The sequence below is a fragment of the Andrena cerasifolii genome, chromosome 9 (genome assembly GCF_050908995.1).
Source record: "Andrena cerasifolii isolate SP2316 chromosome 9, iyAndCera1_principal, whole genome shotgun sequence".
In the NCBI taxonomy this organism is placed as follows: domain Eukaryota; kingdom Metazoa; phylum Arthropoda; class Insecta; order Hymenoptera; family Andrenidae; genus Andrena; species Andrena cerasifolii.
In genome coordinates this window covers 15,056,420-15,081,699 of record NC_135126.1, presented here as the reverse complement: position 1 = coordinate 15,081,699, position 25,280 = coordinate 15,056,420, and the positions used below count along the sequence as shown (strand labels likewise).

At 42.0% G+C, this 25,280-nt stretch overlaps 1 protein-coding gene across 2 annotated transcripts in view; it reads left to right on the top strand.

Moving 5' to 3' along the window:
• LOC143373454 (semaphorin-1A) overlaps nucleotides 1-25,280 on the top strand; it is a 446,461-nt gene that overhangs the window by 159,741 nt on the left and 261,440 nt on the right. For both annotated transcript variants that reach the window (XM_076820736.1, XM_076820735.1), the window contains exons 3-4: nucleotides 8,645-8,741; nucleotides 17,310-17,361. In XM_076820736.1, the coding sequence (XP_076676851.1) occupies nucleotides 8,645-8,741; nucleotides 17,310-17,361 (149 nt within the window). The remainder of the gene's footprint in view (nucleotides 1-8,644; nucleotides 8,742-17,309; nucleotides 17,362-25,280) is intronic.

The window sequence follows — 25,280 nt, the reverse complement described above, 5'->3', positions numbered from 1 at the left end:
TGTGGGGGACAAGTTGTCCTCGGCGATCGAGAGAGGATGAACGCGTTACGTATTCCTGCGGGAAAGATCGATTGCTATCCGCATCGGTCGCGTGCCGATGAGAGGCGGCGGCCACGGCGGGAATAAGAAATTACGTTGTAAGAGTTGGCGCGTGCCGTGCCCCGCCTATACACGCCGCTGCGGCCGCAGACGGCGCGCGTGTATCGCGTACCCGCCGTGCTAGAGTCGCGCTCATAGCCGGGCAACCGCATCCATATGCATTGGTCGCTCGTAAAGAACAACGCTGGCGAAATTAACGGAGGCAAGGCATGCGGTGGCCGCAGAGGAGGATAGCCGCTTGCAAATGGTTTAGAAAGTTTCGCTCGTTTTCACCTGGATACGCCGTTCGCGTTCCACCGTCGCGCGATCGCGTTCCCGTCGTTCCTTGGCGGGCGCGTTCCCGCGGACACGCTGTAAATATGCGAGCGCCGGCGTAAATTCAGCGACATTGTCATTTCGAGTGAGATTGTTTGGATCGACCGGGGGGAAACGGAAATTGCCGTGTTGTGGGACCTGGCGGAAGTCTTATTCAACCACTACGCCCCAGTGAATCGGGGTCGATGGTGGATTTCGATAGCGCGTGGCTCAACGATCTTCCGCCGGCGTTTAATAACTCCTGCTGCCGTTCCCTGGCGCGGAAGGGTAAAGAGGAGTGTTTGGCTTTTGGGGTTGGGATTGGTGTACTTAGGGGCGCGGAGTGCGCGAGATATAGCTTAACATCGTGAAGTTTGTATTAAAATATTTGGATTCGCATTCTTCGAAAGTATTGTAAGGGACAAGGTGTGTTTATACATGGATTCGAATTTAATGGAAGCTTTTGAAGCGTTTAATATAGTTAATGAACTCTTGTATTCTAGTATCTTCGTAATTGTTGCTGCTGTAAAGTTTTATTGGTAGTTAATTGGAATTGTATTATTTCCGAACAGTGGAAAAATTTGTATTTAGATTTGCATTGTGATTAAAGTTACTTCTTGGCCGCTACAAGGGGCCGAGTGTTTGTATAGAGTTTGAAGCAGTGGGGGTATTAGTTAGAATAGGTTCTATTTGGTAAATATGAGGGGATGTCGCGATGTTGCATTCATCTGGTGCGAAAAATTGTGAAAGTCTCAAAGCTTGGGAAACTTTCGCGAGTGGAGCTGAGGAAATCGTTTGCAGAGTTATGGAGTTCCTTGTTAGCATGCTCGAAATTTGGCCTGTACTTGAACGAGAGTGTAGCAGATTGTATGAAGAAGAAGATGGCAGAAAGGATACTTTTAATACTATGAATATGAAAGATTGCATCCGAAGGAAATTGTGTGTTCAGTATCGTTCATCGCGGGCTACTTTCACTTAATGGAATTGTATCGCATACTTCCACGTGCAGTAAATTTACCAGGTTCAACTCTGTTAAGATTGATAGAATTAAAGTGGAAAGCTTCGCTCCATCCCCACAGAAATTACTATTTAATATTCCAAAATACGAAAACTTTAACGATCCAGATGCATCAAAATGGACACTGAAATAGTTATTGCAAAACGAAGTAAGTACTTTCTGTGGAACGGACGTTGGTAAAACTAATCCAAAACTGGCGGAAATTATTTGAAAAGATGGCGTCTTTCTGCATTAAAATTTACTTAGACGAAGTTGTAGAAGACTTACAAAATAACTTGGTAAAATATTCTTTTTGTTCTACTTGCATCGAGTTAAAGGCACTTCGTTCCTTGAATGAACCAACTTCTTTAGATTGAAATATTCTTCCTTCTACATCAAAGTATAAAATTCTGAAGTCGGGGACTTGTACTGTTCTAAGGGAGACATTTCTGTAGCTGCCAGCTCCTGTTAAGAAATCGTTTATGCCAGAAAAGACAGGAGATAAATCTAGGACACAAGAATATCAGATAATAGAATAGAATTTTCTGCTGGACATTCAGTTTTGGTAGTGTCAATACTGAAATGAGCGACCTAGTATTGTCGTGAAAAAGAATGGGAGGCTTTTCCTGTTAATCAAACGCGGTTCCCCACGTGTCAGCTGAAAAATACGAGTGGATCTTTGATTACAGATCGAAATGTTTCAAGCAAACCATACCTTCATCCGCATTTCCCTCATACATCGAGCTGTGCCCCTATTTACATATTTAATAAAATTGTGATCTTGCCATAAAACAAATCTTGCTCCAATATACAATACGTTGCTTAAAACCCCCAGGGATTTATATATTATATGTATTCTTATATTTTGAAAAGTTTTACAGAAGTTATGTTTAGGATAAAAAACTGTATTCTGTACTTGATTTACTAACATTTATATTGAATATCTACGTAACATAAAACGTATTTGAAGAGTCCTTGTAAGTGCCAAATTAAAAAAAAAAGTTTTTTCATTGGAAAATGTTCTGTATGCCAATGGTAATACTATAATATAGAATTTGAATTTTTGGCACTTATCTACAGTGTTTTCTATAATAATAATAATAATAATATACCTATATAATATATCTTGCACACAGAATATCACAGAAAGCACTGTACAAATTCGACTTTACGCCTAAATTCTAAGTGCTTCCATCTCACGAGCAGTACGAAAGGAGTACTATCTAAAACAGCAATCTAGCATTGTAAATTTTCCAGAATTAAATTTGCAGTTCACTGTAAACCACAGAAAATGCACTGCTCGCATTTTCATCACTCATAGGTATATTGAGTAGCCAGCTCGGCGCTGAAGCAAGAGAAAAAAAAATCAAGGGGATAATGTTCCGCGCGGAACAGTAAATCACAAAGCGGGTTGTGTTTTTTGGCTGAAATTCGCCCGTTACTCTGGTCGATGATTTCGCGCGATGGTCCTAAAAACTGTGAAAGAACGTCCCCCGGCGCGATTTATAATCCCGCCGTAAGGATATTAGTCTCTTTTACGAGCTCTCGTGACCGAAACAAATTAGACGACCGCTCGAACAACTGTCCTCGGCTATGATTCTCTCGGAGGCCAGAAAACAACGAAAAACCGCTGATTACAATGGCGACGTTGACATCGGAGCAGCTTCTTCTACAGCAGCTACTGCCACGGCCATTGTGCTCGGACGGCGCACGGAAACTTACCGCAACTAACGGTCCGTTTCTGTGCTTCTACGTAGCACTGTTGCACCTGTAACTAGCCCATAGAGCAACGGGAAATTCCTCAGCGACGTTCAGCCTTCTTCCTTTCCTTCTTTGCTAAAGGACACCCCGACCAGTCTCTACGGTGAACGAATGTACTGCTCGCAATCCGATCTGCAAATGATGCAATCAGCTATACAAACATCCCACTCGGGCTGGACATGAGCGTTTGAAAATTTGAAGGATCTGTCGGGGCCAGTTCGCGTATGAAAATTTATAGGGACGTTCGTTACAAGCACTGCTGTAAATTGGTCGAATTTCATGGGAAGTTAATTGGACCAGCACCGTCGGATAGTACTTCCCCGACACGGGTGTAATGAAGCTGCTTGAAGGGTGCGACGTTTTCTCAGCGCAGCGTGAAATTATGGAAACATCAGCGGATAATTAAGATGACCGTTCATCTTGAAGGGACGTCTGATTAGAATAATTAATAGCTGACGTACGCCCGCTGTAATCACCCATTCAGTAAATTCTATGAAACTCTGTTCTCATTGTAATATATGGAAATTGCCTGCTGGCTGGGACGTACACGCGCGTATATACACCCATGTACCCGTACTCTTCGCAAGCTGCATCGAGGCCATAAAATGGCTCTGGGGTGTCCGCTCCACGCGAACGTCGGCCTTCGACGCCCGTTGATATCAATCCCGTTCTTCTACGAAAGCTTGCCGAGCATTTGCAATAAACGCCAGCCACCTCTTCAGTCTTCTATTTGGTGAGTCGCGTAAGTTGTGGCGTATTTGAGTTACTTGGACGCCGTTCTTCGGGAGGTTTATTACCTTCTCCCTCTAGAATCTAGAATCTTCAACACCAGTGTTTACCAAACTACCGGGACAATCGAGCTACCTGGATTTTTCTTAGTTACTAAGAGCCCCTCGAGTTATTTGAAATCCTCGGGGCGGTTCGAAACTTTTCAACGTTATTATAAGTTTTCTCCGCTCCTTGATTTATACACACGCGTGTCGAGGCTAGGGAAGCTGTTTCGCTATGAAAGCCCGTAATTGCATCCCGCCATTTTTGCTTTGCCGGCGTAGCGGGGACGTTGCGCCAAACAGCACAATCCGATCGGATTAAGGGATGAAACGGGCGCTGATTCGTTAATTACTCGAACTGAGGGAGACATTAAAGGCGGCGGCACTGTAAGGATTACATTCGCGATGTTGGGAACGAGGAGGGGCCGCAAAAGCCCATCAACTTGGCAAGCCGTAATCAAACGCAACTTTTCCGCAATCCCTTCCAACCACCCCTTTCTGCATTTTGCTTGTATTATTTGAAGGGCGAGGTTTTTATACAAAGTCGAGTCGCGATGCGAGTAAGCGCAGGGATCAACGTATCGTGAAATACGTTTACGCGCGCGGAAAGCTCCAGAGAGAGCTGGAAACGCATCTGTGAAACACCGATCGTGACCGAATGAATGGACCAGCGTCGGCGAATGCTTTCGCGCCGGCCTCTGCACGCAGGGATAAAGGGCTCGTCGGATTCGCTAAACCAAAAGTCATTGCGTTTAGTGATTCTGGACCGGCGGTTTTTACGTGGGGGAATTTGAAACGCCTTTCGCCTCTGACGATATTTTGGGGAAAATGGTTGGATAACCATTTTGAATCGGTTAAACGCTGCGGTTTCAAAGGGGGCGTACGATGAATTAAAAGAAATCGAAGATTTGGCTATGAGCTTTTATTATTTTTCGGTGGATACAGGGCGGTTGTTGATAGGAAGTTGAAAAAAAGATTTTCGTATAGATAATGGAGTTTATTTATCACCTTGGCAATTGCGTAGCTAATTCGGGTGCTTTTTTAATGTCATGGGGTTTCACATTCTTTGCTTTTTAAACCTTCCTTCGAGTACCAATTTGTGATTGGTGCTACGTTTCTGTGTATGTTCGCATTAACACGGCGGTATAGTGAATATCAATGTGAATGTTAGCATCAATGGCTTACTGCAACGCGACGTAAATAATTCTTACATGTGCATCAGTACAGTTACACTTCAGGGGAGTAGGCAATCAAATCGCTCGAGAATCAAGTACCTTTTACGAATTAATTACAAGTTGAAAGCAAGCACGGGCTTTTCCTTTTACACAATGTTTATTACTACGTAGTATTATTACTCTACCACGTAGAGTAAAAAACTATTCTTTTAGTTTACATATCTATTTTACACTGTTTTAGAAAACGTGTACATATTTGGTTTTGCACTGATATTGAGCTTAAAAATAAAGGTACAACGGTTTCCTTGGAATATGTTTCTCCTAGAACCTGTAATTTTGGTGTGGAACTCGGAAAAAAGCATTTAACCAAAATTATTAAAATAACGACTGTGAGAAGGCGATTTTTACGATACCTAAATGCCGATTTTCGGGGTGCACATATGGCTGTTTCTTTTGTATCTCAGAAACTAGAGTTTCTACACTTTAATGTTGAGGATCAGGGCAGAAAGGAATATATTTTGAACATGCAGTACAAATTTTAAGTCGATCCAAACCTCCGTTTGTTTTGCAGTCTCTGCAAAACCGCAGAAGAAACGCCTACACATCAGACGACTGTAGAACGCTGGCATATATACAGTGGCGGACGAAAGGAAGTTTACAACTTTTAAAATCGCATAACTTCTTTACAACTGGTCCAAACGACATGAGTTTCTTTTTTTGAGAAGCTAGAAGCTTTTGTTTGTTAAGTGACGTGTTTCGTCATTTAAAAAAAAATGCAATTGGTCAGAAAGGTTTAAAAAACGACATTTACTATTGTTTTTGCTATTCCGATTAATTGCATTTTTTTCAAAACGGCAAAACACATCACTTAGCAAACTAATCCTTCTAGCTTCTAAAAAAACTCACGTCGTTTGGACCAATTCTAAAAATGTTATCCGATTTTAAAGGTTATAAACTTTCTTTCGTCCACCACTGTGTGTATATATTATACTTTTTCCACAATTTGTGATCGAAAAAAGGCTTTTTTACCCGTCTCGCTAGTCTAATCCCTTAAATCGCTGTTACAACCACAAGTATCTGACACACCCCCAAACCGTGTGTAAATGACCCGTACAGTTGCAATTCATATCGCAGAAATATCCCCAAAAGTTTTTGATAGCAGTAATCACTGTAGCCACCAATCGCTCCTCCCTACACCCTCGAAAATATCAAAGCACGCTGAACCCTGCGCGATCCATTTCGCCACTTCTTACCTCCGCAGCGTAAATACGTCCGCTCTCGACGATCCGGCTGGGGAGCCCTTAAAACTCATAAATTCGTTACCGCTCAATTACTCAAGCTCGCACGTTCACCAGCCCTCGCGACGATCCTCGCTCGAGACCTCACTCGAGAATCTCCACTGGGGGGAAGTGTCGAGCGCAGAACGGTCGAGGATCGTAGCCATCCAGTTTCCCAATTCAGAGAATGACTGCTACAAATCGGATGAGCACGGATGAATACTCTACTCGAGCCTCTTTTTCGCCCCTCCTGCCTCCCCCATTTCCGCTGCGGCCCTTGGCTGGTCCCCGGAGCGTGGGCTTTATTGCGGTCGCCGTTTGTAGACGCGCGGATGAAAAAGCATAACGTGAATAACCGCGATAGAGGGTGGCTGGCGGCGGGGCGGGGCGGGGGAGAAAGAAAGGACAGGAGTGAATCGCGCGACTCGGCGTGCGCCAGATACGGGCTCGGGGCGCAGGCTGAGAGGCAGGCCTGCAAGAGAACCGTCGCGGGGAAGGGAATCGTAAAACGTAGCGCAAGAAGCGGCATAGTGGCTGCAGTCGCGAGCAACGGGCGCCCCCGCGCTCGTGGGATGGCTGCAAAGAGGGAGAATGGGGGAGAATCGAGGAGGAAAGAGAGCCGCCACAAAGTAGGCACAGCGCTTTATCACCGACTGAAGGCTGAGAGACGCTCTCTTGCACTCTCTTACGCGTGCTCCTCTTCCTCCCCCTGGCGCTTCTTCCCTTCTCTTTTTCTTGGTCGCTATTTTTTTGTCCCACCCGACTCCGCCTTACTTTCCCTTCTTCTGTTCGGCGTTCTGTATCTTTCCGCCTGCTCGTCCACCGACGGCTCCCATTTTTCCACCCCCTTCCGTTCCCCTTTTCCTTTATTCCCGGCCACCAGGCGTCGTTCCCCCGCTGTTCTTCTTCCTCATAACCGATTTTCGCAGCCCCTCTGCACCTTACAATTGTTCCCGCTTCACTTCGATCCTCACTCCTTCTATCCCGTGAACTTTTTACCGCATCCGCCGTCTCTGTCGCTCCCGTGTCCCGTCGCACAGCCACGTTCCACCATCTAGCTTCTCCGCGGTGCCTTTTTCACGGCATCAGTCTTATCCTCTCCGCCGGCCGTCCCGTTCCCTCGCCCCCTACCCCTTATCTGGCCAGCTCGTAACAAGTTACTCTTCCATTTTGAGACGCGCCGCTGCGCCGCTGCGCCGCTGCGCCGCCGTTGATACGCCCACGCGGACGCGTATCCGACGCGTAAATCTGCACGCGTGGGTGCCACGCGAGTCACGGTGTATATGAGCAAAATCCATTCATGGACGTAGAACGCAGCGAGCGCGCTAGCGAGGTAACCGGGTACAGGTAACCGAGGTTAGGGTTGGAGTTGGGAAGGAACTGAAGGTGTGCGTTTCGTCCTGGGCCAGCTAGCGTACATGCAATGGACCCATCGGTAAGGCTTCGCCTAGCAGAGCATGCGTTATTGTCAGATGCGAGGATCTTAGGAGGTAGGACGAAGCAGGTATACGTAGGAATCAGTGGTTGAACGGAGATTTGTAAGAAAGTGGTCTCGGTTAAGATGGCTCCTCTGAAATGGACGTAGCGAGCGCTGAGGTGTAGTAGCTGGGAAAGGCGTAACGAGGTCGTGAATTAAACCATCAAGGAACAGCGCCGACTGATGTAGCGGCTCTGATTGAGGCTGCGGGTCGTTATCTCCTCATACTTCTGTCACTTCGTTTACACCGACCCTCACCTTTACTTTGGCACAGAACTCACAACTCCGCTATACACCCGCCAGCTAACTATATCTCTACGTAACGATCAACCGCTTCAGAGGGCGATGAAGATCGCTGTGCCTCTCGCCTCGGAGGCTGTCTGACTTGCGCGATGGTCAAGGACCCGCTACCCCTCGAGATTATCCTCTGCCGCGATTTTCCTCGCGACGACAAAGCCTGCTACGATGGAAAAGGGGAGCGGTACCGTTCCCTGTCGCAATGGCGGTGACACGAACGGAGTCAGGACTATATTCAGCTCCTCCGTGGCGTTAGTCACCGTTCGATCGTTATCGTGGTGGGTAATCGTGGCTCTCGCGTATAATGATTACGGAGGCGATTTATCGTCGGCCATTACCGCGCGATTCTGAGCAGTTGGCTACGGTGACGAGCAGCGCACGTTGGACAGTAGGCAGCGTGCACGACGGTTATGGGGAACGGTTGGTTACGGGGGCACTGGAGGAGCGTCTGATCGGGCAACTTTCTCAACGTCTCCCTTTCGTTTGGTCTGTTTCAGGCGAGGTGATTGGCCAGCGGTTCCTGGGAAACGAGAGCCACGTGGAGCACTTCAAGCTCCTGGAGCGCGCGACCACTTCCATCCTGATTGGCGCCAGGTAATTGTTACGTGATTCGTTTCTTTGCCGGGCGCGGCCGCGCCGGGGTCAACAGATGGCCATCGGGACTTGGATTCCAGCCGTTCGATCCGACCGGGGGGGCCCCTCGGCTAGTTTCCCGACGAGTCACTCCCACGATTACGCAGCACGAGCCCCGATGACGCAGAGAGTATCGCCGCGGCTATGAGGCTGCCTGCAGCCCCCTTATGACGTGTCCTCTTTAATTTTACATGAGCCGTAGTCCCTTGGATCGATCGAGGCCGAGCCACCCCGGAGAGCTCTCTGATACGGAATAAATTGCTTTCAATTACCGCGTACCGAGAAACGGCAAGGGGATTACAGCTCGCCGTTGTTGTTATCGTAATTGTCGTAACTCTTTATCGTCGCGTACGTGCGTTCCTTTCAGCCGAGCCGGGGTAGCTTTTCCGGGTATCTGTTTACGGGGATGTCTAGAGGCAGAGAGGGTTTTAGATCCTGAGAGCGTGTAATACAATGGAATGTCTTATTAACGTACCGGGCTGGTTGAAAGAGAGTTCGCTTGCGAGTTTAATATCGGGGGCTTCTGTATGGTGTTTCCTCGTGCTGTATCGTATTCGTTCATATTTTATTTCACTTAAATTGAACGTGCTCGTGAAATCGTACAGTTCTCTGCTCTAACAAGTGGCTGCAACACGCTTGGGTTACCCAGTTGGTCGACATGAGTTTCAAATAACTGTTTAAATTTTTATTTCCCCCTTTAATTCATTTTGTACATTTCAGACATATCACACTACATCTCACATTTCACTGTTTATACTACACACTTCATAGTTTATGCTTCACAGCTCACACTTCGCCCTTCACACTTCGTACCTCATGGCGGTCATAGCTCAGACAGAGCTTTATTGATTTTTTCATGAGCGTTCTACGATGATTCGTTTGGTAGCTAGAAGTAACTAAATTAAAAAGAAAAACGGTTTTTGCTTCAAAGTTGAATAACTCGGCTAAAAAAAATCGCACAACAAATTTATTACTCTCTTTTTACACAGGAAAGTAGCCACTTTTGGCCGGTGTAGATGGAAATTGTGTAAAAAATTTCATACTCCCCGTGGAACGTTCGCAAGTTGAAGAAATTTTGTTAAAATTGACCAAATGCTCTTTATATCGTTATAACTTTGCCGAAAAACAATACAGCTAAAATCTGAAAAAAGCAGCTGAAAGTAGGGATTCCACGCTTCCAAACCATATTTTTAAAATATCGATACGACTATTTTTGCCAGACTTATCACCATGTAAACTTGCTCCTATTTTTCGGATTCCTACAGGTGATCCTTTAATTAATGTGAGGAGTGTATATGTATAGGCCGCCTTGTGACAGTGTACAATATGGCAAGTAGCTATTTAACTTCTCGCGAAAACGCACAGAATTGCATGTAAATTTTTTCAACAATGTTGCAAATGAAATTTAGCTCTTCGAAAATCAAAATCCTGGTTTACAACTTTGCAAATTTCGCAACTCAAACACCACTTATTCCGAATGCAGTCGCCCGATTCTTGCACCTGCAAGAGAAACAGATTTTCGCGCTGCACGAAGTTCCAAACTGGAATTTTGCTTTCCGAAGGGCTGTATTTCATTCGCAACGTGGTTGAAAAAAATTGCCATTCCGTTGTATCCTATTTTGAATCGATAACGCATGGGGGCTCTAAACAATAATTTACATTCGATGCTTGGTCCATCGTATACCTTGCCTGCGATATCATATACTGCACACTAACTGCATACGAAATTTGAAGAAAATCGGTGACCCGAAGATCGCGCACTTCCCTTGTGCCAAACGTGCGCGCATGCTCGGATAACCGCTGGCCACCTGCGCGAATGCAAAAAGCTTAGAACACGCGTGAAACATTGGAACGACGTCCCTCAGACGCAGATAGCTCCTCCACGAGAAAAGTGTTCCAATTAAAAGGAACTGTAAATCCCGCTGGTGAGAAAAAAAAAATCGTAAATTCTGAGTCGCTGCGCCCGCGAAAGAACACTGGATTCCAGTCGGCCGTGGTTTATGTTTTCGAATTCTGCTCGGGACGCATTTCACCCCGATAGAGGATCGTATTTCGCTGCCTTGAACACTTCCGCGACACTTTTCTCGCGACATGTTTCACTTTGGACACGGAACTCCACCGAACACTTTGAACGGTGCTACGAATCCAGAAACCGGCTACAGATCGAATTCCTTGAGATACGGGATAGAATTTCGAGTCCGGAATCACAAACTACGTATCTTTGGATCGGGCAACAAACGGTGCTCTGACTACGAGCTTCAATTCGGGCAAATTACGCAGAGACACACAAACCCTCAAAATGACAAGAAATTAGTTAAAAATTTATTTTGCAAAAGATTACCGACCCATAGAACAACTTACCAGGGGCGCAACCCAGAGGGGGAGGGCAAGGGGTCCTGTCACCCCCCAAAGAAGGAACTTTGTAAAAAGAAAAGAGAACTGGATTTTATTCTTTAAATTATTTAAAGATTTTATTCTTTAAATTAGTTTTTATCCCTTCAACTCGGCTCCTCCAAGAATCCTGAGTGCGTCACGGACTCTTACATTATTCAATTATTAAAACTGCTTAAAAAACAAAAACTTCATAAAATTTTAAATAATATTAATTCTACCACTCGGTGTTAAATAACGCATTAAAAAACATTGTAGAACAATAATAAGAAATCAAATGTACTCAATAGAAATAAAGCTACTTTTCCTTAACAATTAAAATCTTTAAACTAAATTTACTAAATTTCAGATCATTGAGGGCTGGCAGCTTTCTGCATAACTTGGCCCAATTGTTGTTAGACACAAGCCTTTATGCAACTGTATTCTAACAAGAGAATTTATTGTGACGTGGACTAAACAGTTCAAGTGCCACAGTGAATCTGACGTTTCGAAGAAGCAAAACTACTTGGAAATTCCAAGTCGGAATGCGTTCCAAGAGGGTTGGGGGTTGGGGGTGGTGGAGCGCAGGAACTTACAATACAATTCGAGCGAGAGTACGATATTTATGGGTCTTGACACCGCTGGGGTCTGGTAACGCACATTTTAACACTTTGAGTGGCGCAGGGTTTTGAGAATCACCCCTTTTCTACCGAGAAACTTTTGCTTAATTCTCCCCGAGAAAACATTCCAGGACACTCGAACAATGCTTTCCAGAAAATATCGACGCCGGAATGCTCCGAAACCGCGCACACCGTGCAAATCCCTCGGTCTGAAAACATCCAGACGTCAGTCAAAGTGTTAAGGGGCTATTCCACTTTGATCGGTCGAAAAATTAAGCTATTTTTAAAGACTTTTTTCTCAGTAAATACAACATCTAATGAAATAAATCTTTTTTGGTATTTATTAAGCTACTCTTATATTATACAAAAAAAAATAAAATAAAAAGAATTTGTTTAATTCATTATAAATGTTTTTTTTATGGCGTTGATATAGCACCTCAAGAAAAAGGTATGTCCATGGCGCAAGTGACATCCCTACTGAGGCTTATCTGAAATAAAAAATTCGAAAAGATTCTTAATTTGTATGAGTGTCGCCATCGCCCGCAGTTGAGTTAACAATTTTTGCTAAAAAATAACAAAATGGTTTGAAAAAGAAGTTCGACAAAACACCCTTCTTTCTCGGTTATTAATAGCGACACTCATACAGATTTAGAATCTTTTCGAATTTTTTGTTGCAGAAGACTACGCTTGTGCCAGGAAATCACCTGCGCTACGAATATACCTTTTTCAGATGTCATAGTGACACCATAAAAGAACATTTAAATCAAAATAAAAAAATCCTTTTATTGTTTCTTATAATATAAGAGTAGCTTAATACAATTCAAAAAGATTTATTTCATTATACGTTGTATTCACTCAGCAAAAAATCTTTAAAAATATCTTAATTTTTCGGTCGATCAAAGTGACCCCTCAAACCGTCCAAATAGTCTAAATGTGGAATCGAGAAAGTCTGGCCTTGTAGAAGATGGATACTCCACCCCCGATAATCGAAATTTAAACGCCCCGTTGTCAGGTGATCGCTTTCGAACACCTTACGTCCGATGCAGGACACGTTGCACAATATTTTGAAGTAACTTTCCCAATAACGGGTTTTCTGTATCGGCGACGCGTTAATTCGATCGCCGGAGGTAGCAGCGTGTTCGAGGCGCCGATAACGCGCGGTGAATTCGATGCCTGCAATTCGCAACATCGGAGTATCAAGTGGATGACTGAGTAAACCGCGATTAGCAGTTGGTAGTTATTACTATGTCGGGTAATTGCTTGCTTAACTGATGTAACAATAATAGGCGGGCTCAGCACTTCGTCTGTTAATCGTGAACCCAAGTCTCGAACACGGTCAAGTGTTGGGCGAGTTTGATGAGGGGTCGAGCGGGTGGTTTCGCTAACGGTTCCACGGCGTCATGATAATTTCTAATCCCCTGACAACGAAACTATTTTCGAAATGCAGCCTTCGCGATCGCCGCGCGTCTGTTGAGTCTGTCCCATTCACACGTTTCAGCTGTGTAGAAAGTTGAGGAGAGTTGACTAAAGATTCTCATTATATTTTAATCCGTCAGAGTCGCGTGGGAGGTTTGATCGTTGCGTCTGTTTAGGAGAAGAGAATGATAATTGTGTTGTATGGGCTTCCTTTCTCATGAAGATTCTTATTAGCAATCTGTCACGTGAAGCGCGACATTATCGTGTCTGTTGATCGTGGCGCGAGCAATTTCACAAGCACGGGATCAGCGAGAGAAAAAGTAATTAATGTGCGATCGAGGGAAGATTGGGCCGACCATGGAAAAGTGAAAATTCGCTTGATCGCAATCGATCCTATGTGAACAGGTAACGGCGCACGTTCGGTATCGAGGGAAATGGGTCAGAATAGTAAAAATAAAAAATATATAAAAAAAATTTATGTTAAACGATTTTATTAAAAATGTAGTAAAAACTAAATTAAAATGCACTAAAAACTAAAAAATAATTATTTTCTTGTACTACAATCTCGATGGTGATATACTACGAATGCCTGCAAAGTTTTAGTTTTACTATTCGTACATACGTGACGGATCATTTCTCGACAAATTGTGTATTTTCGGTAATCGCGATGCGACTAGCGTCCCGAACGCAGCGGCTTTTTGTCGTTTTCGTAAAGAATGCGAGTGGCTGATATCAAGTCGTTTGGATTTGTGGTTATGGGTTATATTTCTTGACGACTGGGTAATTTCTTCACCCCCACGGGTTAATTTTTTTTTTAAAAATATTGTATTGTCATCCAAACTACGCACCCCTGCAAAGTTTCAAGACAATTGGATACTTGGAAGTGGGTTAAATTTGAGGTGCCAGATTTGAAGCATACATACAAACATACAACATACAAACATACAAACATACAAACATACAAACATACAAACATACAAACATGCAAACAAAGAGAAGATCGAAGCTGAATAAAATCGTTTAATAATAACAGTTTCCGATTTAACACCGCAGCATATACGGGCCAGTGTATCAACGGAACAAAAGAGCCGCTTTATCTGCGAACGCCATACTGGTAGCTGGTGGACCGCGGAGAAATAAAGTCATCCAATCCGAATTAAAACAACAACTCCGTAAAAATTTTTATTACGCGGGCAATATACGGTCTCGCGGACGCGTTTGGTTATTGTTGCGCGATATTGCCACGGTTAGTTAATTAATCAGCGTGCAATCGACTGCGTTCGTTACGAAGACTAACCACGAGCGATCGATTTTTCGTCTCGCAACATTTCTGTTTACGTATCGTTGCATTCCTCGCAATTCTTACTCGACACGAAACAATTGATATATACAATTGAAATAAACTTTCCATATACAATGCAATGATTTCCAAGAAATGGTATAGTTAATTTGGAATATTTTTCTTAAATATTGTGTATCGAATTACTGTTACTTTATTTTATATTACAACCTACGTGTGTCGATAAGTTTGAGTATTGAAAAGGAATATTGTTTCGATTTTTAATGAATTTTAAGAAAACGATTGACCTTTTGTGATCTACACTGAGTTTTGGTCTTCATACCAGGGGGTTAATGAAAGTGTTACAATTTTCAATTAATTATGAAATTACTGTAATTTTACGACTATTATGTTCTGAGGAAATTGTTATAAAATGCAGTGTATTAACTGAAGTTTGTATTCCAAACATTCTTGTGTAAATAAGAAAAAAGTTGAAAAAAGTAGAAAAAAGTTCTAGTTAAACAGGAATATTTATTCTGCTCTGAAAAACATTAAAGTTGTGACAAGCAGCTTTCCTGAAAATGTTGTGGGGTAGATAGATCTAAAGTTGAATCCTTAAACCGTAGGGTGAAAATATTTCTATAAAAACCACATTGTTATAAATATATATTTATCCAGTTTTAAATTGTTAAATAATAATAACTAAAAAACATTCCCAACTTTTATATTTCATCCTTAAATTTTGTCCTATTTTACCCTTTATTAATCGAAAAAAGTAACTGTTAAAACTGAACTCTTACAACAGAGTTAATGTGTTAATGCACAAAGTTAATTTCAAATAGAAAAGAACCGATTTAAAAGTTAAAAGTTCGATAGATAACTTCTATTTATAAAAAGTAACAGTTGCATTGGACTCCTGTTTTGTACAATTTGCTATTATTTTTATATTCCAAATCAATCGATGTGATCAAGCAAATTAATTACATACTGTATACATTCGCGAAGTAACTATTTGTTTCTACTACCACTCGAGTCTAATACAGCGCCATTTAAAATTGCAACCATTCGTGAAGCCATACCTATCATAAATTCATATGCACAAGCAGATTTTAACCTAATTAGTTAGTAAACCTCCTCTGCCATCGCTTCTTAGTCTACAACAAACTGCACCGTCCTTCGGCATTGTTCACTTTCACATGATTTAATAAATTGCAGTTAGAGTGCCGAATGGGTTCGTCGTTACAAAGGTTGATTAGATGGGGTATTGCTCGCGCGCGGCTTTGTCAGGATTAAATAAACTAATTGCAGCGGAGTACTGTATAAACGAAGTTCCCAAGTTGTGTTGCGTGCGACGTAAAGGCGATGTATCGGATGGAGCTTAATAACCGGGCTAACTCAATGCGAACCTTAATTAATTTAGTGCAGAGCTTATTATCGGCTGTGTGGCACTTAGATGTAGGTACTTGATAGAAAACTCGTGAGCGAGCAACTTCGTAAATTAGTTTTAAATGGACCCGCCGCTCGCGACATTGTAGGGAATATTCGAAGCGTTAGATCATGACACATAAAGTATCCGTCTGAAAATAGTTTCCTACCAATTACACGCACGAATGAGTACTCTGCATCGATACCATGTCCAGTTGTTCCGTACAAGGCAGAATGTAACGCCAGATTAAATGATCATAACTGGGTCAGTTTAGACCCATGCACACCTTTTTTTCTCTGTCTATCTCTTAAGAAGGTATTTTTTTTCTTAAGAGGTTACGGTCATTTTTTTATGATTTTTTTTATAGAAAATAGGGTCAGTTTTATGATTTTCTTTTCATATAAGAAAACGTCGTATTTAAGTATCAAGATATACATCTTGTTGGGTACAAGTTAAGCTGTATTCTCTTCGAAAAGAAATTTGGTATCTTAAGAAATGGCTTCCAAGGCTTCTTCATAGTTACAGCATTTGCGATACCAAAAATATCGCAGAGATTTTGGACGAATATTCTTAGGAGAAGGAAAGGCAAAGAAATTATTTTTTGAAAAATGACAGCTACGCAAAGTCAAGTACCTATGTGATCTCCGTACCTAAGTTTTCATCTTCTTTTGTTAATAAAAGACACCACAAGGCACTAATCGAAAAAACGTCTCGACCTTAAGAATATTCGTGCAAAATTTTATTCAAATCGGTCTACTAACCTCTGAGATACTTTTGGTATCGGAAATGCTGTAACTATGAAGAGGCCTTGGGTGAAGGGACAGCTGTGGCACCATTTCTTAACATATCAAATTTCTATCTGGAGAATACAGCTTAATTTAAACACACCAAGGTGTATATCTCGATTTGATATGAACTTCTTTCTATGAAAAAAAAAATCATAAAAATGACCCTATTTTTCCGACCAGTCAAGGTGATATTTCGTGATATTTCGAACTCCAAAAACCCTTTCCTAGAAATTAAAAGTATTCGGATCTTGGGTCGAAATAAATCCAGTCATCGTCGGCCGAGGGTCAAACACTTCGCTGAACAGTTACTCCTAGCCGAAGCACAAAGTGGCTGTGTTTGAAGCGACAGATCAGACACTTCGGGCACTGCAATTCAATGAAATTACAGGCGACACGTTCAGATGCCTTTTTTTCGCGATTTAAACCTTGTTTCCCTCCCGAGGGGTTTGCTTCTTTTCTCCATTTCCAACGGGTGCTGTTCCATCAGCGTCGCCGGGTTCGCCGTAATTACTAATGCTTATCCGCGTTTCTGTTGAAATTGTTGGGGAGTGGGAGGAAGGCTAGATGCGGGAAGATTGCGCGGATGGATTTACGGGCAAGACTAAAACGTTCTCGTTTTCTGTTTTTCAGGAACGCTATTTACAACATAAGCCTGCACGACCTAACGGAGATCGTCGACCAGGTGAGTGCAACGCTAAAAACCTGCGCGCCGTCCATCTGCTGGCTCGATAAAGGATGATTGAGCGATCTAGATTAACGTTATTTCCCTTCGAACCGTGGGAGGGGGTTGTTTTAAAGCCACGCACGGTTATCTGGGATCGGGAAAATTCCACCGCGAGACAGCTACGATTTTATCACGGAAATGTAGCGAGTGTTTTTAATTCTAGGCAAGAAATACGATCGCCGGGCATTACCGCGTAACGAATACATGGAACGAAACGATCGCGGGGGTGGCATTTACTTGCCGCGGATTCAGAGGGGAATTGCGCGCGCTTCTACTCGTTGGCGATCGCTCAAATTCGAATAGATTATAAAACAGCGTTTTAAATCGTGATTGAAATTAGCTGTCGATGCATTGGCCAGCAACACTGTGCTATTTTGCATTTGAAGCAAGAGGTCCTAATTTTCATCCTTAGTTCAACGAACCCTCTGGCCTCAGCTTCAGATCCCAGTTATTAGATACCGTTCGCAGTTTTACAAACTGTTAACAGTGACATTTTTCCAAAGCTGTGATCTCCGAGTTTAAATTGGAATTATTTGCCTCGGCACAAGAGACTGAGTGCAGATAAAATGGAAACGGGGACGGAATGCAAGAATATGTTAGGAAAATAATGTAAAGAAACGAAGTGACTTTGGTGGGCAAATTTAAAAACGGCTAAGTGGAAGCGCGAATAAATTTATTTAGGTTGTGCTTCGGTGGTGTTTCTTGCAGGTTTTCGCGAGCCTGCTCGCAAACACGAAAGAACCATCGATCGGCTTTTTCTCCGGGGCTCTAGGATCGCTGGATTATTCGATCAGCCACCGAAAATTTCGCTCTCGCCACCGTCAGCGTTTCTATTGCTCTTTCGCCCCCCCGTTTCGCGCGCTCGATCAATCAAACCAGCCTGCTGGGGCAGACTCGTTCCTCTTAATATCTCTTGCGGCCACGTCTGTTTGGCATAGATGGGAGAAAGGGGCAAGAGAGAATCACAAACTCGATATTGGTCCCGTTGGAAGCAACGCTGGTCGCGAAAGCTGGCTGCTAAGGAAACTCGAGGAGAGGGTGAGAATAGCGATAGAAGGTAAACGGACTTATTAGCTGGCGTCGCGAGAAATCTTCCGGGCTTTTGATGGAAACACACCTTATATTTCCTCATACACATAATATGAGATATCTGGAAGGCATTTAGTATTACATTCCGTCACTTTTCCTTTTGAAATGGGAAATGCTCTTCGAGTGCTGGAGCCTGTGGTGCCATTTATATTTTGAAACTTGCTTCCGAAGTCTTGAAAGGAAATTGCTATTCAATAAGCAAATCGGTCGGGAATCAGAACGGGTGGAAAGTTATATTTGAGGCAACGTTGGTCAGAAAAGTTTCAAAATTTTGTTTGCCACTTTGGTGAAGCGATGGTGTCATCGTATGACAGCCTTCTGATTCGTCGTAGCTGTTTCGTTTTACATTAATTCTGCTTTACGACGTCTTGCAGTGAAAGTTCCACTGCGGTTGAAAAATTCGTAATGGGGGATACCGCGATAATTCTGCTGAACGCACAACAAAACCCTGGTTTCATGTAAATTTGCCTTGGGGATCGGTAAGTGCCACCTTTGCTGGGCTTAACCACTGTTCCTTCTTATCGCATCTCCGCAATGAACTCACAATATGCATTTCCCCTCGAAATTCGAATCACGAATTCGTCGTCGACTGATGAAATCAATGCCGATGAGATTCTAACATCGTTCCCAATTTCCTGCCTCTTCCAGTCCAGCACAAGTAAGGAATTACTCTCGATCTTGACCCAGCGAACTTCTTTCCCAGTCCTCTGGATATTACACGCGAATCTTCAACCATTGCTCTCACCACAGCCTCACCAAATCAACCGCTTCGCCGTGGATCGTTTCTCCGTTTCATCCCACGAACACGAGATTCTTCAACCCAAGTTCCACATTGCCCGATCAGAAATTGCACTTTCCTCGAGCACGTTACAAATACCTGCCGCAGTCTGTGCAGCACTCCCCAAAGGAAACTTGTCTCCATTTTTAACTCCCGCATTCTTTTCTACAACCCCCGACAGTTGCTGGTGAATCACATATCGCTGTTTGGTATCGATAGTGGCACAAAAAAAATGTAAATTTTGCAGGAAGAGCAGTTTAAATTTGCATTTTAATAATAGTCGAGTACGGATCATATAATTTGTTTAAATTGACTATACCTTTCGTGGTCGTACGGGGTGTATCGCACCCCAGAATATGTCTTTGCCAATATATCTGTAAATTTTTAGAAATAACAAAATTTAAAAATTTGTGAATTTTAACAAAAACAAATCGATTTTATCCTCAACTATTTTTTTCAAATACAAATTTCAACATATCGAAATTTACAGTTCTAGAAAAAGACTATTAGAGCATGATTGTACGAGTATCGCGAATGTACAATTATCACTCAAAAGTTAAAAAGATTCAAAAATACGAAAATGGTAACGCACAAATGACGCTGGGGTGCAGTGAACCCCATATGAGGAATTTGTGATTATAAGAAGGTGTGGCCACGGGGGGTTAAGCATCACAGATAGCATATTCACCAAGAAATTCAACAGAATATCGAATCAACCTTATATTTTACCCCCTGACACTCTTACACCCCAACAAAATATCCTATTGTAAAAAAAATATAATAGAAAATCTTATAAATAATAATATTATTAAAGACAATGAATGCATAGGTACAACAACAAATAAATACTTATTCCACTATCCAAGAGAACAGCATAACCTTCCACTTACAGCTGCAGGAAGCAACTGAGAATGAGGAGAAAAAATGAGTTTTTTTTTAAAAAACACTGCCAACTTGATAACTATAAATCTGCTCTCTGGTCTGAAACTAATGAAGTTAGTAACATGTCTTTTTATATGATAAAAGCTGTGCAGCTACATATGGTGTCTATTTGCGTAAAAGAAAGATGAAAATTGTAATTTTTCAAGTTACGTCACAATCAATGCCAGGCAGCGATATCAGCATCCAGTGATGCATCAAGCTACACCAGCGCCTGGGAATATGTTTATCAAAGCCGAAGTCGAAAATTTGCTTATCACTCGACCAAGTGGAAGGAGCAGAGGGATAAAAGATGCTGGAGGAGGCGCTGCGGCGAGGGTGGAGATCGATGGGAAACAACCCCCCCCTCGCCATAACGCCCAGTCGCTTAAAGTGGCATAGTAAAAGTCGACGGGGTCCTCGACGACCCCGTCACACTTTCGTCCTTATAGCTCGTTTCGTATATCGAGTCGCTGGTGCACGCTCGATCGACTTTGATTCGGTGGATTTAAACGGCACGAGAAGGAACGGCGATCGCCCTGATCGATTCCCATTCCTCCCCTTCCCTGCTCGATACCTGGCAGAACTAAAATAAAAATGGCGGTGGTCGTGCTAATGCGCGAGATGCAGCGTGGTCCTTCGTGAAACCGATGGGACCCATGCATCGCGTACACGCGTCATCGCGGCGAGGTTGATGGAACGGTGACACGTATTAATCGACGCCTCTATCTCTGGGACTCGGGCCAGTCCATGGATGGCTGTAATAAATTGGCAGCAATTATTCTTACGGCGGCGGCGAAGGTTGAATGGCGAGGATACGCCGCGGAGCGTTACACAATCGGAGAATGGGATTCCTTGTCAGGCAGATATGGACGATAGAAGTCATTGCTAATTGAAGAACTTCCCTGTTCGTGCACGTTGATCAATTTTACGTAATGCCTCTAGAGCTCTGGGGAAATGAGCGCTGTTTTGCGCGTGCGGAGTGTTGTTTGAATAGCTTGTGAACTTGAGGCATGAATCAGCGTGGTAGGTATTTTTCTGTGGTGCAAATTAAACACCGAAATGTCTTTTGTACTGGGTTCTTGTATGGTAGATAAATCATTTCTTGTCTCGCGAGGTACCTGTAAATTTACTTGAGTAACTTGTGAATCTGAGGAATAATTAAATAGGGCTGGTATTTTGCAGTAGTAAAAATTGAATATGGGCATGTGTTTTTTCTTGTATAGCAAATAGTAGGTATATATAATTTCTTATTTCACGAGGCACTTGTGAAGTTAGTTGTTATTTGGACAGTGCTGGTTGCAAATTTGAAGGAGATTCTATGTCGTTTGGATATTTTTATGATATCGTTGCAACTATTAGGTATACACACCATTAACTAAACATTCATTCGAGAGCACGCGTAGGCACCTGAACGAATATTCAAATCGGATTTCCTCCAAAATCCTCCATCGAAAAATTGTATCCTACATTTTTTATTTATTTCTGCACGAAGAATCACCCTTTCTGTTTGCGCCACGATTTCCACCGCATTCCTATTATTTTTCAACGTTTGAAAATGTTCACGTTCCAAGTATAATCCTGATTTTTATTATCACGGAATCGTCAGATGAAACGCAGATAGATATGAAAAAATTCGCTGCCATTTCACAACGCCACTTTATTATCCGTGCTAGGGGAAATCATTTCCTCTGAAAACGCCCTCATAATCCATTCGATGGTTTCGCGCTGGATCCCGCAGGTTCAATATTTACAGAAACAACTTTGTCTTCCAGAAGTGGATTTCCACCGAATGAATTGGATTATTACCAGTTCGTTTGACGCGAAGCATCGTTGCGCCATTGTGTTTAATAGGATATTACGTAACGGGAGAGATGGACTATATTCCCCGCTTCCGCAATGATCGCCATTCCCGGCGGAAAAAATGGAACATTTTTAGTTGCTGCTCGATCTGCAGTAGGGATTCCTGGCGAATTAATGGTCGCTCGCGTTAATGTGAATCCATTAGCAGTGACTGGCGGGAAAAACCTGGATGGACATTATTATTAATACCTGCCACGGCTGCTCGACGATGATGCCCGGTAGTTGACACTTCAGACTACTTCGAATACGATAAATTATTTATTACTGGATCTGCTGATCATTTGGTCTATTTTTATTACGGATTGCAAATTTACCGACTTTTTCAATTACTGGTAATTCGGTAAAATTTTCAATTAAAACCGGTTTGCCAGTATTTACCGGTATTTTTTTAAGGTATTGAAAATATAAGAGTAAACATTATAAAAAAAAAACTTTTTTTAAACTCTAATCGAGCATTCCAAATAATATATGCAAATGAAACTATTCTGAACATAAAATATAAAATGATATAACACAAAATAGATATATTTGTGTAACTAATAGCAATACTTATTAATATGGATCTTCACCACGAAAACAATGAAAAGAATCTTAACTTGTAAGTACATAATTAAATATTTTTTATTTAGCAATTCTTTTTAACAAATAAGCGCGAGAAACATAATTTGTCTAAACTTTGGTCTCCTGATCGCGACCTAATTTTTTTTATAAAATAATCCAGCCACGGATAAAGCGCTCTCAGATTTCTACACTCTTTCTACTTGAAAATACGTCCATTTTTTTGATGACTTGATTCGGATTTTTAGTTTTCTTTTGTATCAGAGTTCGTTCTTCATGAGATACTTCGGTTTTCGTCTTAATTAGTAATTTAAGTTTTCTTCACTGATAACGTAGTAGATGTCGACGGAATTAATGAACGCATATATGCGCTATATCGCTGTACGTAATTTATCGAATTACCGGTAAAAATTTGAGGGTATTTCTCGCGATTTACCGGTATTGCAATCTCTAATTTTTGTGCAACCTTACCTACAACAGATTTTTCACCACCAATGCACAGTGACTTGGATTTCCCCTTGATGACAAAGAGAAATTGTTGTGGTGTAGAGGAAGTTCGTAACTCAAATTTTTATGTGTTTGTATAATTAACTTAATACTAGGCCTTAAGTATTACGTTGGTCCTAGTTTATTTTCACAACCCCTAATTTAAGGGGCACAAACTTTAAGATACAATTCTTCCTGGTAAGACTATCTTGCTTTTATTACCGTTCACGGTTTAAACTTTCTTTTGGCCACTATACTGCAATCACTCGTCTTCTGCACTGTGCCCTTTGTTTCGAATTGGACGCGGTTCATTCTCGTAGGAGGAGGAAGAAAGCCTCATTATCCTGTCGCAATTTTGCCTGCACGAAAGTCATTTGTTAATGACCCATAACGCAATGACTCGAGCAGTGTCCCGCTAGCTAGAAGGGAAAGTCCTTCAATCATACCACTGTCAAACACTTCCCCGTTTCCCACAGTCTGTATAAACAATCAATTACAGGCGGTATGTGTAACGAACTCTTCGCTTCAAATATTTGCAATACGATTCGAGCTGTATCTAGCGATTTTGGAAGTATTGTTACATTAAGAGCATTCTGTAATAAATTTATGGAGCAGTGAATTTGAATACTCCATGTGCAATAATTTAAATTAATAGAATGTAACTGATTGTGTTTATTTAAATACGAGTAGGCTTGCTACTCTGTACAACTATGCGCAGAAAGCTTCGAAACTATGAGTGCAATGGAGTAACGTCGATGGTTAAGGGTAGTTAAATGACATATTATAAAATTTCTTTTAGTTTGACAGCTTTCTTCTCCAATCGCCTTTTTTTATTCGGTGATTTCCTGGTCGAAGTAATTTTCTGGTATGCTTCCCAAGAATCCAGGAGTCCACAGTGATTACTTACACGTTTCACAGCAAATCTGGCAGGAAGTGGGGTTTCGAGATTAATGTAAGTTTGAACGTAGCAAGTGGAACGACAGAGGAGAAGTGTGCGAATGTAACATGGCAGATAGGAAATATCTTGGCCTAGTTCTGTTGTAATAAATGCAGATAGAGTTCGCGATGCCCTATTATACGACCAGGGTGCTAATGAAATGTTAGTGCATGGAATATGGCCAGCACTACAGTGGAGCCTTGATTATCCTGCCTAATAGATGAACACGATGCACAGGTAATCGCCTTTTTTGATGCGCGTTGCATTTATCATTCAGAAGTTACACAGAAATCATTTCCTTCGCCTTGCTCGCTAGATTTCCAATCTTTCTCATCTACCAAGTCGTATGTTCCCGTTAAAACAGGTGCTCTCGTGTTATTACAGTTCCCCAGAGACTTTCATTCCCTTAAAGCTGCACCTTAGGCTATGAACTTTTTCCGAATATATATAAGAACATTATTTCAAGATACTTGATCTTTCTCTCGATCGTTATTCCTGTCTCTGACGTATGGCTCTGTTAGTGACACAATAAGTGGTTACCGATAACCGGGAAACGGCGGATGGATAACTGAATCCCAATTTTTGGGCACAACGAGATATATATACATATTTTATGAAATAGGTATTATTACAATAAACGGTTACGCGGAGTCTCGCAGACTCCTCTTTAATAATTTTAAAATAAATCTAAATTTATTTTTAACATATACCGGAGTGTGTTACATGTTTTGTTCAAGGCACTGAAAGTTGTTTGCGTAATACGACATATTGTAAATCAAGGTCGAATGACAAGAAGGAAAATATAGGAAAAATATTTCTGCAGGAGTCTTCAGACTCCACGCGTCATCGGTTAAGGGTTAAAATAAAAAAAAAATACAATATTCAGGGTGTTTCACCTAACATTATCACCTGAAACATGTCTGCAAAACTTTGCTTTTTAAATGGAATGCTATATTTTATTTGTTGGTTCACGATACCCACTTTAAACACGAATTCAACGACCTACTGTTGCAAGTTCCTCAAGCTTAAAGGTGCTTTAAAAAACGTTAAAAAAAACAAACTCATCTCGTTAACCCCTCTCGATAGAATAAAACTATTGCTACTATACACCGGCCGCCACAAAACTATGCAACTATTGTGGGAAATATTTGTATGAAATTTTAAATATAGCAGAAATAATTCAGGTGACAAAGTTAGGTGAAACACCCTGGATGCGTACCCCTCATTATTCTTAACTGAACTATTTAG